Genomic DNA, 15,294 nt, shown 5'->3' with positions numbered 1-15,294 from the left:
TTCATATTTATCAAAATGCAGCAGCGGGTAAGGCGGGCAAAAAACTTTTATGAGTGTAGATGCAAATTTATACAATAGTATATGATATAATAATAACAAGTCCAGCATATTTAAACATTTGAGTCCGTCAAGAAATAAACGAGTGTTTAATAGTGCTGAGGAGGAGACACCTCTTGAATATTCTATTGTGTTTAATTTAATACCAGAGGGCTCTTGAAAATTATTACAATATTCTCCTAATGGTAGAATTGTAACATTCCAATCTTTGATCCAAATTGTCAGTTCATTGGTTATAAATGTGCATTATTGAGCTCTAAAGCCTCAAGCCATTATATGAGAGGACTTCTTCAAACTGCGTTTCCACACCTTCAGCAATTTATGATTGGAATAATTTATATGAAAATATTTAATGGAAACATCAATAGCTTTTACCTAGAAAATATCTATTAAGAAATAATGTAAAAGAAATACCACTGAAAATACTTCACAGGTGTTATCCTGTAAAGACAACAATAGTAAGATTTAAAATTAATATTGATACGAGATGTTCTTTTTGTGCAAATGCAGAGGAAACTGTTTCACACCCGGTTTTTACTCTCACGTTTTTTGGCCTGACTGAAACAATTTTATCAACTCCAAAGTTGGGCCCTCATTGGAAATAGTTGATAGATATGTTATAAATCTTGTATTAATTTTGGCAAAATTACACATTTATTGTGTAAATTGCATATTTGTATTTGCATTTGGTATGAATAAAGTTTTTTTTAAAAAAGTTCTTAGGATTCATAGGAAGTGACGAAGTTTCGCGTATGCGCACTACGATGCAACTCTGGTAGCCGCACTGATCGGTGAACAACATGGACATCTCCCCCACCACGAGGGAAGGTAGGTAGAGCAATTTTACAAGAATGCTTACTGTTTTTTGCGTCATTTGTAAGACAGCGTTGGTCAGGTTTCATGTTATACCAAAGTAGTCCAGTATGTTCGGTTACTTTAATGTATGAACAATGTACTCATTTGTGTTAAACAAAAAATACTAGTTTACTTTCCTAATTTTATAACATTTAACTTTTCCTAATGCTAAGAAGAATACAATTGCACATTATACTTTAGGGGTGGAAACCGCTTGGTACCTCACGATACGATACGACCTGGCAATGGAGTTAGAAGATAGGATGCCACGGCGAGAAAGGCGTATCGTAAGCAACACGTCACTTTTGTTCGTCAATATTCATGACGTCAGCAATTGTTGCTAGGCGGGTTAACCTCCCGTTTGTCTCAAATAGTAAATGAATGGAAATGGTGTGCGAAAGAGATGTACTGAGCTAAACCTACCAATTCTGTCCTTAAATGATGTCCCTGGTGCCAAATTCACTGGAAAAACGTGGAAGAACATACAAATGTTCAGTGAAAGAGATGGCTTGCGTGTTAGGGGCTGAAAAAGACTGGAAAAAGAGCCGATCTGATCGAGAGTTAGCTTTTTTTATCGACACCTCTTGCTTGTGTGCATTGCCTTACGCCACTGACAATTACATTCTCCTGGTTCAACAATCTACCCTTTACCACCATATTCCCTGTCTTCTTGACTGCGGCAAGAGGACAAAATCGAGACAATGTTAAAACTTGATGTTTGGCGCTAATATAAGACTGTTTTTTGAATTGAAATAAGATTGAATAAGATGGGGTCATCTTATATTCGTGGTCTAGACATTATACCCATTCACGACGGTAGATGACGCCAGATATCATTGAAGCGATGTTCTGTTATGACAGATCTCTGCTACTCTCCCCATTCACGACGCTCGATGGCGCCAGATATCATTGAAGCGATGTTCTCAGCTACTAGCCAGTTTGCATTATTTTATTGCAGTGGTTTTCCTTATTCAGATTTGTTTCAAGACTACAGTTACAGTTAGACTTCACTTTGATGGTTAATGCAGTTATTGCAATTTTGTTGTTTTATCACAATAGATTGGTTTATTTACATTTCAAAAACCAGAACCTATTCATATACGAATGTGATTGCACTTTAGTTTACATATTTAAATCTTCAGATATTAAGATTTGAATGAGGCAAAATAACATGCTTTTTCTCACAAATATATTGTTATAATCATTTGTTACAGATCTACTGTAATTATTTTCTCTATAAAAATTAATTTGGTGTTCAAAAAGTCTTTTTTTTTCGAACTTGAGTCTTGAAAAAGAGGAGGTCGTCTTATGATCAGGGCCGTCTTATATTTGGGCCAATATGGTATATTATATCCTCTGGTTGTCTTATGTCTCTGACCGTTCTTGGGGGCATTTTACATTGCTATTTTTGTGTAGCGATTGCAAAAGCTACTCAGTGACAGCCAACAAACACTTTCAATTTTTTCATTAATAACAAATCTTAATTTTATAATTTATTTACACTTCCCCCTTACTAAAGTTTTTTTTTTTTTTTTTTTTTTTTTTTAAACAACAGAAAAGGTAACCGTGACAGTCAGACACCATTTTCATTTTTTTTCAGGTCATTCATTGTCAGACAGAAGCAGCACAGCAAAACGGCATGCTAAAAAATAAGTAAAAATATCGAAATGGCTTACATCTTCCTCCTCTGTAGGACCATGGCCCCCAACAAAATGTATTTGGCGCCAATTGACCACGGAAAATCGGCAATATGATCCTTTAAAATTCCTAATTGTAGCTATGAAGGAACTTTTTACGATTCAAACTGGGAACTATTTTCTCTGCTAGAGGGCCCTTTTGACGAATAATGCTTCATTTCTGTCATTTTTTTTTGTCTGTCGCTGGAATTCATTGATTCTTATTATTATTTCTTAATGTGGTTATGTAATGGGTTATTGTACAGTATCATTATAACAACAGTTCATATAGATTGTGCTGAGAGAGAGAAAAAATACCATTAAAAAAAACCAAACAAAAATGTAAGCAGTTACTCACAATGTTACTCATTACTTGGGTATTCTTTTCACTAAATACTTTTTTACTTGTACCTGAATACATTTTTTGGATGACGACTTAAACTTAAGTAATATTTTGAAGTAATGCTACTCGAGTAAAATGTTTGTCATCTCTAATCCACCCACCTCTGACTAAGAGTAAAGTTACTTCAAAGTAATATTACTTCAGTAAGAGTAGTAGTAGTCACCCAAAAATGAGCTCAAGTACAAGTAAAACAGAATTTGGTGAAAAGAATATGAGGGTAATGAGTAGCATTGTGAGTAATTGCTTTAGATGTTTGATATTTTTTAAAACAATGTATTTTTTTTCTCTGCGGTTATCTATATGGTGTTATCATTATACTGTACTAGAACATATTACATACAGTAACCACATTAAGCCAAAGAAATACAACATTAAAAAAACATTTAATTCCGCCGAGAAAAAAAATGTGCAGAAATTAAGCATTATTCGTCTAAGGAGCATGAGTGCCCTCTAGTGGAGAAAGCCTATTTCCGACTATGAAACTAAAAGGATAATATCACCGGTTTTCCATGGTCAGTTGGTGCCAAATAAAAGGGAAATAAAATATTCGCTTTTGAGTTACGTCGCTGGCGGCACTCTGTCAAATACTTAAATTTTTACGGTGCATTGAAGATGCCACGTCATGGAATAGCTCGCTGTGTTTGTAGTCGGCAAGCTTGAGTCTGATTGATACAATGGTGTCATATGATTATTATTACAACGTCTCATTGGTGAAACTGTTTGAGCCACTGTTGGCATCTCTAGCCAAAAAAAAAGTCAAATCTAATATGTAGGATAAAGAGGAAACATGTAATTAGTGTAGCCCAAGGTACTGGAGTAAGAGTAGTGTTTCTTCTTCACAAACCTACTCAAATAGAAGTAAAAAGTATGGCTGAGTAAACTACTCTTAGTAGTACATTTTTCTCAAAAAGTTACTCAAGCAAATGTAACGGAGTAAAATAAATGTACAGTGGAATGAAAAAGTATCTGAACCTTTTGGAATTCCTCACATTTCTGCATAAAATCCCCATCAAATGTGATCTGATCTTTGTCAAAATCATACAAATGAAAATACAGTGTGTGCTTTAACTAAAATCATCCTAACATTTATAGGTTTTCATATTTTAATGAGGATAGCATGCAAACAATGACAGAAGGGGGAAAAATAAGTGAACCCTCTGTTTAAGGAGACTTAAAAAGCAACTGAAACCAAATTTTACCAAACAATTTAAGTCAGGTGTGTGCCCAATTTCTGATGAGTGGTTTAAAGATGGCCTTCCCATTAAAAAACACACACCTGGAAAAAATGTCTTGATGAGAAGCGTTGTCTGATGTGCATCATGGCTCGGTCAAAAGAGCTGTCTGAAGACGTGCGATCAAGGATTGTTGATCTATATAAAGCTGGGAAAGGATACACAACCATCTCTAAAAGTCTGGATGTTCATCAATCGACAGTCAGAGAAGTTGTCTACAAATGGGGTTTGGCACTGTTGCTTCTCTCCCAAGCAGTGGCCGTATACCGAAAATGGCGCCAAGCGTTAAGCGCAGAATACTAAAAAAAAAGAACCCTAAAGTGTCTGCTAAAGACTTGCAGAGGTCACTGGCACAGTCCAATATCTCTGTGTGCCCATCAACTATATGTAAAACTATGGCCAAGAGTGGTGTCATGGGAGGACTCCATGGAGGAAGCCACTGTTGTCTAAAAAACATTGTTACTTGTTTAATGTTCCCAAAAAAGCACTTTGACACTCCACAGAAGTTTCGGCAAAATATTTTGTAGACTGATGAAACCAAAGTTGAATTGTTTTGGAGTAACACACATCATGTGTGGAGGAAAAATGGAACAGCTCACCCACATCAACACCTCATCCCCACCGTGAAGCATGTTGAAGGGGGCATCATGATTTGGGGCTGTCTGCTGCCTCAGGGCCTGGACAACTTGCAATCATTTATGGAAGAATGAATTTAAAAAATTTCAGGATGTTTTGCAGGAAAACCTGAGGCCGTCTGTCAGACAGTTGAAGCTAAAAAGTGGATGGATGCTGCAAACAAGACAATGATCCATAACACAGAAGTAAATCAACTTCAAAATGGTTTCAGAACAACAAAATACACGTTCTGGAGTGGCCAAGTCAAAGTTGAGACTTGAACCCCATTGAGATGCTGTGGCATGACCTTAAGACAGCGATTCATGCCAGACATCCCGGGAATCTTGACGGAACTACAGCAGTTTTGTATAGAACAATGGGCCAAGATTAGTCGTGATCGATGTGCCACACTGATCTGCAGCTACGGGAAGTGTCTTATTGAAGTTATTGCTGCCAAAGAGGGGGCCACAAAATATTAAATGTGATGGTTAACTTACTTATTTTTCCCCCTTTTTGTGTTGCTTGCATACTATCCTCGTTAAAATATGAAAACCTATATATGTTTGGATCGTTTTAGTTAAAGCTGACGCTGTTTTTTCATCTGTGTGATTTTGACAAATATCAAATCACATTTGATGGGGATTTTATGCAGAAATGTGAGAAATTCCAAAAGGCTCAGAGACTTTTTCATATCACTGTAACGCGTTACTACCCACCTCTGGTGCTGAACAATTTTCCTATGTGGCGATTAAGATTAGATATCCTTCAAATTCAAGCTGGAGTACAAAATTCACGAACAGAGTGACATTTACGATCGTGACAGAAAATTAGATCATACCATCAAAACAATAAAAGCATAGAACTCTAATAGTTAAAAAAGACGCAATCCTAGTTGTGTGAGGAAGGACATTGGAACATTGTCATATTCATCAACTGCTTGAGAAAATCTGAGACAAATATCATTTGCATAATACTAATGAAATAAATAAATAAAGATTAATCTTTCGTTGAATCTTTTTAAAATATGTTAACATAACGGTGATTCTTTTGAATAATTGAGCAATTCAATCTAACCATTTCAGTTTAAAAATTGTCGCAACCCCAAATTTACAGTGCACAGTTTCTCCACTTATCCTGAATAGTTTGTTTCCTGAATAGTTTGTTGCATAGTTTATGAGCAATTGTTGCAAAAATGTGCAAAATTCCTTTTTCACGTGCTATTTTCTCCCTCTGAACAGGGCCACCTGCAGCAATACCAGCCTTGGTTGCCAGGAGTAACATGAAGGGCTTTGGTGTTGAAGTTTCTGAAGACTCTGATAGGTATGTGAAGTCAACACAGCAGAATTCCACACATTGGAGGAAAAAATGAAGTATAAAACAAAAATGATTGTTCATATGTACTTTCTCCTTTTAGCGACAGCTCCTCTTCAGGCTCCTCTGTTTCATCTACAACTGTGTTTGAAAGTATCGCTGACGATGAGTGTTTAAGCCAACCAATTCCCTTTAAAACGAAAGATGAAATTTTACTTGAGGTCAGTACGTTATTATAATTTTAACAACTTGAGGGAATATAGAGTATGCACATATGTTTTTTGCAGGATTTGCCAGCAGTGGAGGAGCTTACTGTTTCACTACCAGATGATGTCGAAATAATGCCAGCAGGAGAAATATCTAGTATCATAAAGCAGCTTGGTAAATGAAGACACTTGCACACACACACACACACACACACTTAATTGATTGTTGTGTATTTTCGCAACCAAGCCATTATATGCATTGTCTGTCTTTGCAGTAATAATCCAGTCTCTGAAAAACTCTCCTCCTCTGACGGATGACAGCATCATCTTTCGATCTGATCGACTAGCTTTGGGCAAGGTAGGTTAATATCAGAGAGAGCTACTACTACTTCTTTATATGAATTGTATTTGGAAAAAAAAGTGACGAGTTTTCACAGTCTAAATCATAGACAATCTTATGCACAATTCAGCTGCCAGTTTAATTCAGTTCTTTTCGATACTTTTTTTTTTTTAACATTAGCATTGGTAGATGAAGTACTCACTTTTATTAAGTAAAAGTACACGTTTCTAAGAAAAAAAATTTACTCAAGTAAAAGTACAAAAGTTCTTGCTTTAAAATTTACAAGTAAAAAGTATTTTCTCCCGATGCAAAAATGTAATATATGCATGTACGTGTATATATACAGTGGGTATATATATGGTATGGGTTTTCCCATTGACTGTGTATCAAATACTTGTTCTCCCCACTGTATATGTGTGTGTATGTGTATATATATATATGTGTATGTATATATATATATATATGTATATAATATGTGTATGTATGTATACTGTACAACTAGTGCATATGCAGGTAGTCCCCGGGTTACGACGTACCCGACTATACTAACTTTAAAGTGCCTATGACAGCAAAAAGCATGTTTGTTTCATATTTCACACAGTACTTTATGTTCCTGAATGAAATGAACCGCTTGGATCTGCGTGTAAGTGATCGTTTCATTAAAATTTTTTAATCCTGCGCCATGAAAATTAATAACTTCCTGTTTTGAGGAGGAATGCGAATGTGACGTCACCTGGGTCAGCATCTCACAATACAGCATTGCTTTATAGCATGCAGATAGACTGCGGATTCAGCTGATTTTGCGGATTAATTCGTTTATTTTTTGCATCACGCCAGCCAAATGTGCTGCAGGGTTTATTTTCAACCCCCCCCCCCCCACCCCGAGATTGGCCAAAACAAGTCCGACAACCGTTGGACCATTGGACTTACGAGGAAGTGAGTAAACAAGTTTTGTATTATGTCAAATACTGCGATCATGGCACATGTTTTAATAAGGAGGTGGCTTGCATTTTGTGGTTCATTGTCCACCGAGAAGGCCACTCGCCCGACGACCGGTGGCTGTCGCACACCCCCCTCGGTCCTCTTCGCTTGTCCGCCGGGAGAGCGCTATACTCGGCTTATTGCCCTCTTCGTGTGCCCAGTGTTCTGTCAAATTTTGCACCCCATCAGAAATTGCGACTATGTGTTAAAAATGGCTGTGAATACAGTGATTACAAAGGAAACACTACAAACTCTTCAAATAAAGGAATATTTACTGACGTTTGATCATGGACGGACATGTAGAAAAGTTATCCTCAGATGCATCCTGCCATTTAGCTGCTCACAACAACTGCACTCCGCTCTCTTACTGTTTACGTCTTACGGCAGGGGGTTGCCGATCGGCGAAGACAATCTACAACCCCACCGCCGTGTGATATGATCCAGGGTAGTTTTGTGAGATTTTTCGCTACGAAAAGACTTTGAAACGCCGCTCGGATCAGGTTAGCAAGTCGGCTGGCTGTCACGCCTCCTGGTCTGTTTACGCTCTCCGAAGCCGGGGCAGGTAAATGTGACAAAAGACGGACTAACTCTGGTGGCATAAACTATCGTTCGGGAGAGGAAGTTTCGACCATTATGCAGTAATTTTGCCCCGTCGTACTGAATAAATGCATTTTTAATATTTCATATTCCATTTAGCACAAGACTTTTATTTGTCATGACCATACCATTTATTTTGCAATTGGGGCAAAATACTTAAATAAAAAGAATATCCTGTAAAAATATTGGAGTAAAGAGATTGAAGCAATGATGACATTTTGCTCCTCTTTGTCGTATTTTCCTCGTTCTGAGTCTTCCCTCTCAATGGGCTGAATTCTAAATCAGCTGAAATCGTGACCCTGCCGACGTCATACTCTAGCTGGGGATGATTAGGTTAGTAGCTTCTTTAGAGGACCTTTTCATGATATGCTAATTTTTTGAGATAGGGATTTTTGTTTTTTCTTGACTGTTTTGCCAAAATCGTCAATATTAAAAAAATAAAAGGCTTGAACGACTTCAGTTGTGTGTAATGAATCTAAAATATATGAAAGTCTAATGTTTATCAGTACATTGCAGAAAATAATGAACTTTGTCACAATATTCTAATTTTTTGAGAAGGACGAATATATGTGTGTAATATATATGTATATTAAATTTTTCCATCGGGAGAAAATGCTTGTACATTTTAAAGTGAGTACTTTTGTACTTGAGTAATTTTTTTCTTAGATACATGTATTTTTACTTAAGTATTTTTGCACCAGTATCTGTGCTTTTACTGCAGTAGAAAATTGAGTACTTCATGTCTTCATCCCGAACTGGCAGTTAATTCATATTTACTGGGATATCGGTAGTGTTTTCAAAGGGGAAAAAATGTTTTTAGACCATGTAACAAGCCACAATCGCCAGAAGAGGGAGGCATCTCCCCTTATTTTCATTTTAGTACCTAAATCTGGCCATCATATCCTGTTTTGACATGCAGTTTTACACTGCAAAAACACACCTCCTTAAATCTAGTTAAATTCCATTGTTTTCTGTGTAAATTTACTAGAAATAAGTGAAATTATCTGCCAGTGCTTCATGCAAAGTTTACTCCCTTAGATTTTTTGAAATTAAAAAAAAAAAAATACTGAGAATAGACTTATTTTAACCCTTGAGAGTCGAAGGACGCGCCGGCGCGTCCTCAGCGCACGTCGTCTTTGAAGCGCCCTCACGTTTTAATTACACCACCCACATGCCGTTGGTTGGTCTCGTTTTAAAGTGCGGAAGTTGCAGTTTACTCTCGTTATTATTTGAAGTCAATCGACCAACTAGAACGTGAGATATTGTCATTTAAGTTTTATAGTTTTATTGTCCTCTCAAAAAAACATTAAAACGCTGCATGGATCATTTGTTTATGTCTATATTTCGATCATTTCTTGTCCTTTTTCAAAATGGAAGCTCCATGAAAAAAACACAAATCAAACGAACCCTTTCGAAGTCACAGTGGAAGCACAAAATGCGTTTTTTTTTTAATAATTATAACTGCCGTGTGAGGTTCTACCGAACGAGAGGGAGGAGTGTTCTGAAGCAGCGAGGTGGCGAGCGACGGCCGTTTGGATCGAGCAGCGACTTTGTGTGACTTTGACAATGAACGGAAAACTAAATTTAGCGCAAGCAATTGTGCTTTTTGATCAACTTGAGGAAGAGGATGGTCCAAATTCGTCATCATCGTCTTCTTCGGAAGAGTCCTCGAGTGAAGATAGTGACGGATTTGAACACGTGGGTGACGCCATCAACGAGCAGAGGTATGCCAACTCACTCTTTTTTTTTCATGCTGAAAACGTTTCTTTTGAAAGTTTCTTTTGATATTGCAAGACAGAGTTAATTTTTGATGCAATATAAGTGTGTGTTTGTGTATACAATAATAAAATGTGCATATCAGATCAAAGTCGTACGTGCACTGTGGGTATCCCAGGCAGTAATTTATAATTTGTGGTGTTCTTTCTATATGAAGATTAGGGATATAGCACATATTCAGCTATGGTATTCTTTCTATTGTCATACATATAGATTTCCATGATTATTGATTGCTGTATATATTTTTTATTTTATACTTTATTATTTTCATAAATACTGACTTTTTTTCATGTACATTTATAGTGACAATGAAAGTAAAGTGAAATGAAAATGGAAGGGTGGAAAGAGGACCGACACCCCATGGAAGTGTGAGCTGTGTGATGTAACCGTGTCTAATTCCAGGACGAAACTGCTTTTCGGAGTGGCATGCCTGAAAAAAATTTAACTTGTTTATTGTAAATATTTTTGAAAATGCTTTTTTTCCCCCAATGTTATATATATATATTTTTTTCCCACAATCAGTCTTCTCAATTAGTGTATATAAATGTGTGTTCAAGAAGCTTGATTGTGTGTACATAGTTTTCATCAGGTGATGGGCCGCAATACCTAAACTCATAAAGAGATGGCCTCTAAACACTTTTTGTGTTAGATGGTATATATTTTTTCACTGTTCTTCACTGTTTGGTCTGCTGTATATTACCTGTTTTGACGAGCATGTATAAAGGCAAAAAACGCCTATGGCTATACCTGTTGTTTATGTTGATATTGTTGTTTATGTTGAATTGTCAAATATAAGACTATTTATTCTAAATTTTTTTGGTTGAATGTTCATCCTAACATGTTGAATAAATATTACAAAGTTTCAAAACGGTTCGTTACGCATGTTTGGTTGTCAATTGGACATCAATATTAAAAATTTTGACAAAACGATTTTGGAATTTTTGGTCTTTTTTGGGCCCAAAATGATGATTTATAATTGGTCAGTGAAGGAAACAACAGTTTGGACATGAAGTTCAAGGTGTCACAAAAAAAAGGGACCAAACCAGGCCATCGTAAACAATTCTTTCTTTGAAATATAAAGGCAACTTCAAAGGCATGCAAAATCAGACAAAATAGGCCCAGACCTTAAAGGGTTAAGCAATAAATTAGTATATTTAACCTTAAAATAAGCTTGTTTGGCTGAAATGTTCTTCATTCAAGAATAGATATTGTTCAAAACATTATTTGAAAGCATTTTTCTTGATTTAGGGAAAACATGGCCAACTTTAAGATATATGGGCTTAATAAGATCAAATAGTAATATTTACTTAAAGGGTATGTCAACCCCTGGGGAAATGTTAATATTCCATCATTTATCCATAAACGCATGCCTTTTGTATTCATATCATGACACTTAGTGTAATAACACACAAGAAAATGAGAGAAATTTGGATCAATTGTCAAGCTAAAACGACCGGCGCCCGAGATCTGGCAGATTGTGTGCGTGACGTCATTACAAGTGAAGAGAGTGCCACCGTCCACTAGGGGGGCAGCACCTGTCTGCATCAATATAATTCCTTCTAGTGAGGGGAGAATTAGGGGTGTTTTGAGCTGTTTATGCTGTTGCATTGTGTTCGTCCTGCTCTGCACATATTCCGGGTTCCCTCATGAAGAAACACCCCTCGTTGTCAATAAAAGAGATTTCAGAATTGACAGTGAGGGGTGTTTCTTCAACAAGAAAAAGGCTCAGTGCTTTAATACTGAATGGCGGCGATGATGGCAGACAATTTCGTTTCTAGTTTCAGCGACGAATCCAACGTAGAAGGACGTAACGAATGTTCATCTAATGGTGACGAGGAGAGTTACAAAGCTTTAATTGGTGTTTTAGGTTATTAATTTGAGCCCAAACGAACACCAATGCAGCGTAATGAAACGGTCATTGAGGGGAGCAATGACACTGATGAAACATCGGCAGCAGATCGTGTGGGGAAACACCGAATGATTTGTTTTGCATTTCTTTTTGTGAAGCTGATGCACCGTGACCGCAAAATAAAGTAATGTATAGAATAATTATCATTTATTGCGCTGTCATAGCTTTTCGCTCTGCCAACAGCCACAAATATGAATGGGATCAGAGGATTTGTTCTATATATTTAATGAGTGATAATTTATACATGTGTCCAGTCCTATATCCAATGCGTGATATTTTTTTATTATAAAAGAGTACTCACTCTGGCCATTTCGAGCTTGGCTGCTCCCCTTCTTTGCTTAGCCTTGGCCTCCTCTGCCAGTCATCGTCCTCTTTCTTGATATCTCGGGACATTTAGGTGGCTGCGCGTGTATGGTGGGCACCGCATCTGCTTTGAGCAGCAATCTTTTAGCAAAACCCGATTTCACTTGTCCATAGTTCGAGAAGCTTTCAGGTGGAAAATGCGCACCACAGAAAACCATGGCTGGGTCTAGAAAATTAGCCCTCTTTGCACGGACGAACTTTATCCATTGTCTGCGTAGTCCAGCTTTTTTTTTCGCGTTCGGGAACTCATGGATACTATATTCCGATGAATAGCTATTTGTACACCACATAGCACAGCAGTTTTGAACCATTTTAGTGATGTTTTGGTCAAACAAACCCAAACGCTACTCTCGTCGATAAAAAAACACTGGCACCTGGCTCTGCCTCGACTTTCATTGACTTGTAGTGACGTCCCCGCCCCATTCGGCTGTTTCCGGAACACTTTCGGAAATGTTCGTGATTTTCGATCTATTTTCGATAATTGCTCATTAATGTGATTGATTTTTTTGTTAACTTTATCAATATTTGTTATCTTGGCACATAACGGTTCTATTGACACTCCCTTTGCGTTTTCATACCCTTTAAAATAACTGGAATGATCTGACTCACTAATCTGTTAACTAGTCTTAAGCACTCAAAATAAGATGGAGAAAATTATTTGACTAGATGTAAGGAAAAATAATCTGATTGAGATGTTATACATTTGCTGTGTAGGCAGCTCCATTATGGTGTTTGGTCTAACCCACTTGAGGATATTATATTAATTAAATGCAAAAATACTGAGGAATAATAATCACAAAACAAACTTGCTTTCCCATTTTTGTATCCAAGGTTTTCGAAGTCTTCGGTCCTGTATCTAGGCCACTCTATATCTTGCGTTTTAATTCTCCTGATGAGCTAAGCAGTAAGGGACTGACACTTGGACTGATGGTTTACTACGCACCAGATATGAAGGAGTACACTGGATACATCCTCCTACAACAACTTCAACTGTGAGTCCCCAAATGGACAAACATATGAGACAAAAGGAAAATGCTATTCAGACAGCATGTTGTATGAAAATGTGCTTATTTGCAGTTTCAAAGGCTCAGATGCATCCTGGAAAAATGATCAAGAACCACCACAAGAGGTACGTTCTACAACTACGCTTCCACTTTTGGCGCTGTGTAAGGTTAGGGTTTAAAGGCAAAGTTTCGTTTTACTCTCCAGGCTTTAGACTATAGCGATGATGAGATGGAGCAGCAAGCAAAAAAGAACGTTAAAAAATCCAGAAAGACACACAACAACAAAGGTAATATTAGGAAGTTTAGAAGAATGTTTTTCACTCTTTTTCCCATGGCCTTATTCTGAACATTTTGTCTATAGATGGTCTCCGACCAAACAGTCAGCTGCCTCACCGTATGACATCAAAACATAAAGGATCTCTGTTCAGGCACCACAATGTGAACAACAATCAACAACCTTATTGCCACTCAAATCAACCAACTCTGCACACAAATGTCCCTTCTGAGTACAGTGCTCCTCCCACCTATTATCCACCCCATCCACCACCCCCACTCACCTTCCCTCACTACCCCCCACCATCATTCTTTAGTCCATCATACGCCTCTCATCTCTGGCCACCAAACTGTGTCCCATTCTCAGAACTGCCTCCTCCTCCCCCTCCTCCGCCCCCTCCACCCCCTCCTCAGTGAATCTTACTCACAATGTAGATGCTGTATATTTCTTAACATTCTGAACTGCAACTTAAAGCAATTACAAGAATATGCACAAATATTATAAAACAAGACATCAAACTGCACAATATTGCTCCAGGATCCATATTTTTTATTTTTTCCCAGCTGACCACTGGAGGTACGCTTTAACTGATTTCAACCAAAGAAGGTCATGGATTGCAGCCCCATTTCCTTTGACCGTATTGTCAATATTTGCTGTTTTTTCTTAAACACGGTTGTGAACTTTTTTTTTATATATAATACTGTATAATTTCAGTGATTTGAGCAATTTTCACCTTCAAATGTTTGTGACAGGCTGGAAATATTATGTGGCCAGGTTTTAACCTTTCAACAACTAGTAAATAATTTGGTATCTCCAGGTCAACCATTTTCCAATATAAATAATATTGTACCTTTTGTATATGTTAAGCGAAGCTGATTTATCAATCTCAATAAATCCATAGTATCCAAAGTCATTATTTTCTGTCTGATTGCCAGCATTTATAATCCTCAAATGATAAAGGTTAGGACGCATTGTTTTGAATGTCTCAGCTTCTATGGCTAGGTTCATACAGCAGGTCTTAATGCACAACTCTGATTTTTTGTCATATTTGTTTTTTTGGTGTGCCCTTTCAGACTGCCTTTGTCCATTGAGCCCGTTCAAGTATTATGCATGCACACTAATTCGCAGTCCGACACACATTGAGCAAACTGACCCGCATGCGCAGAAGCGTCAAAATGAATAACTACCCACTATGACGCACACGCATACAGTGCTGGCCAAAAGATTTGGCACCCCTGCAATTCTGTCCGATAATGCTCAATTTCTCACAGAAAATGGTAGCAACTACAAATGCTTTCGTTGTAATATCTTCATTTATTTTGCTTGCAATGAAAAAACAATGAAGAGAATGGGGGGAAAAAAATTAAGTCATTATCATTTTTCACAAAACTCCAAAAATGGGCCGGACAAAAGCATTGGCACCCTTTGAAAAATCATGCAATGCTTCTCTAATTTGTGTAATTAACATCACTTGTTACTTACCTGTGGCACATAACAGGTGGTGGCAATAACTAAATTATACTTGCAGCCAGTTAAAATGGCTTAAAGTTGAATCAACCTCTGTCCCATGTCCTTGTGTGTACCACATTGAGCATGGAGAAATTAAAGAAGACCAAAAAACTGTCTGAGGACTTGAGAAGCAAAATTGTGAGGAATTATGGGCAATCTCAAGGCTACACGTCAATCTCCAAAGAC

At 37.3% G+C, this 15,294-nt stretch overlaps 1 protein-coding gene across 1 annotated transcript; it reads left to right on the top strand.

Moving 5' to 3' along the window:
- The first annotated feature begins 800 nt into the window (after positions 1–800).
- LOC130919909 (H/ACA ribonucleoprotein complex non-core subunit NAF1-like) lies at positions 801–14,783 on the top strand. The gene is made up of 9 exons (XM_057842541.1): positions 801–885; positions 6,077–6,158; positions 6,253–6,370; positions 6,437–6,530; positions 6,631–6,713; positions 13,153–13,313; positions 13,399–13,450; positions 13,531–13,612; positions 13,687–14,783. The coding sequence occupies exons 1-9, from the start codon at positions 858–860 to the stop codon at positions 14,013–14,015; spliced, it is 1,029 nt and encodes a 342-aa protein (XP_057698524.1). The 5' UTR covers positions 801–857; the 3' UTR covers positions 14,016–14,783.
- The last annotated feature ends 511 nt before the right edge of the window (positions 14,784–15,294 follow it).

This window comes from Corythoichthys intestinalis, chromosome 8 (assembly GCF_030265065.1).
Source record: "Corythoichthys intestinalis isolate RoL2023-P3 chromosome 8, ASM3026506v1, whole genome shotgun sequence".
Lineage (NCBI taxonomy): Eukaryota > Metazoa > Chordata > Actinopteri > Syngnathiformes > Syngnathidae > Corythoichthys > Corythoichthys intestinalis.
Note: the sequence above shows the minus strand (reverse complement) of the source record. Positions and strands in the feature narration are given on the sequence as shown.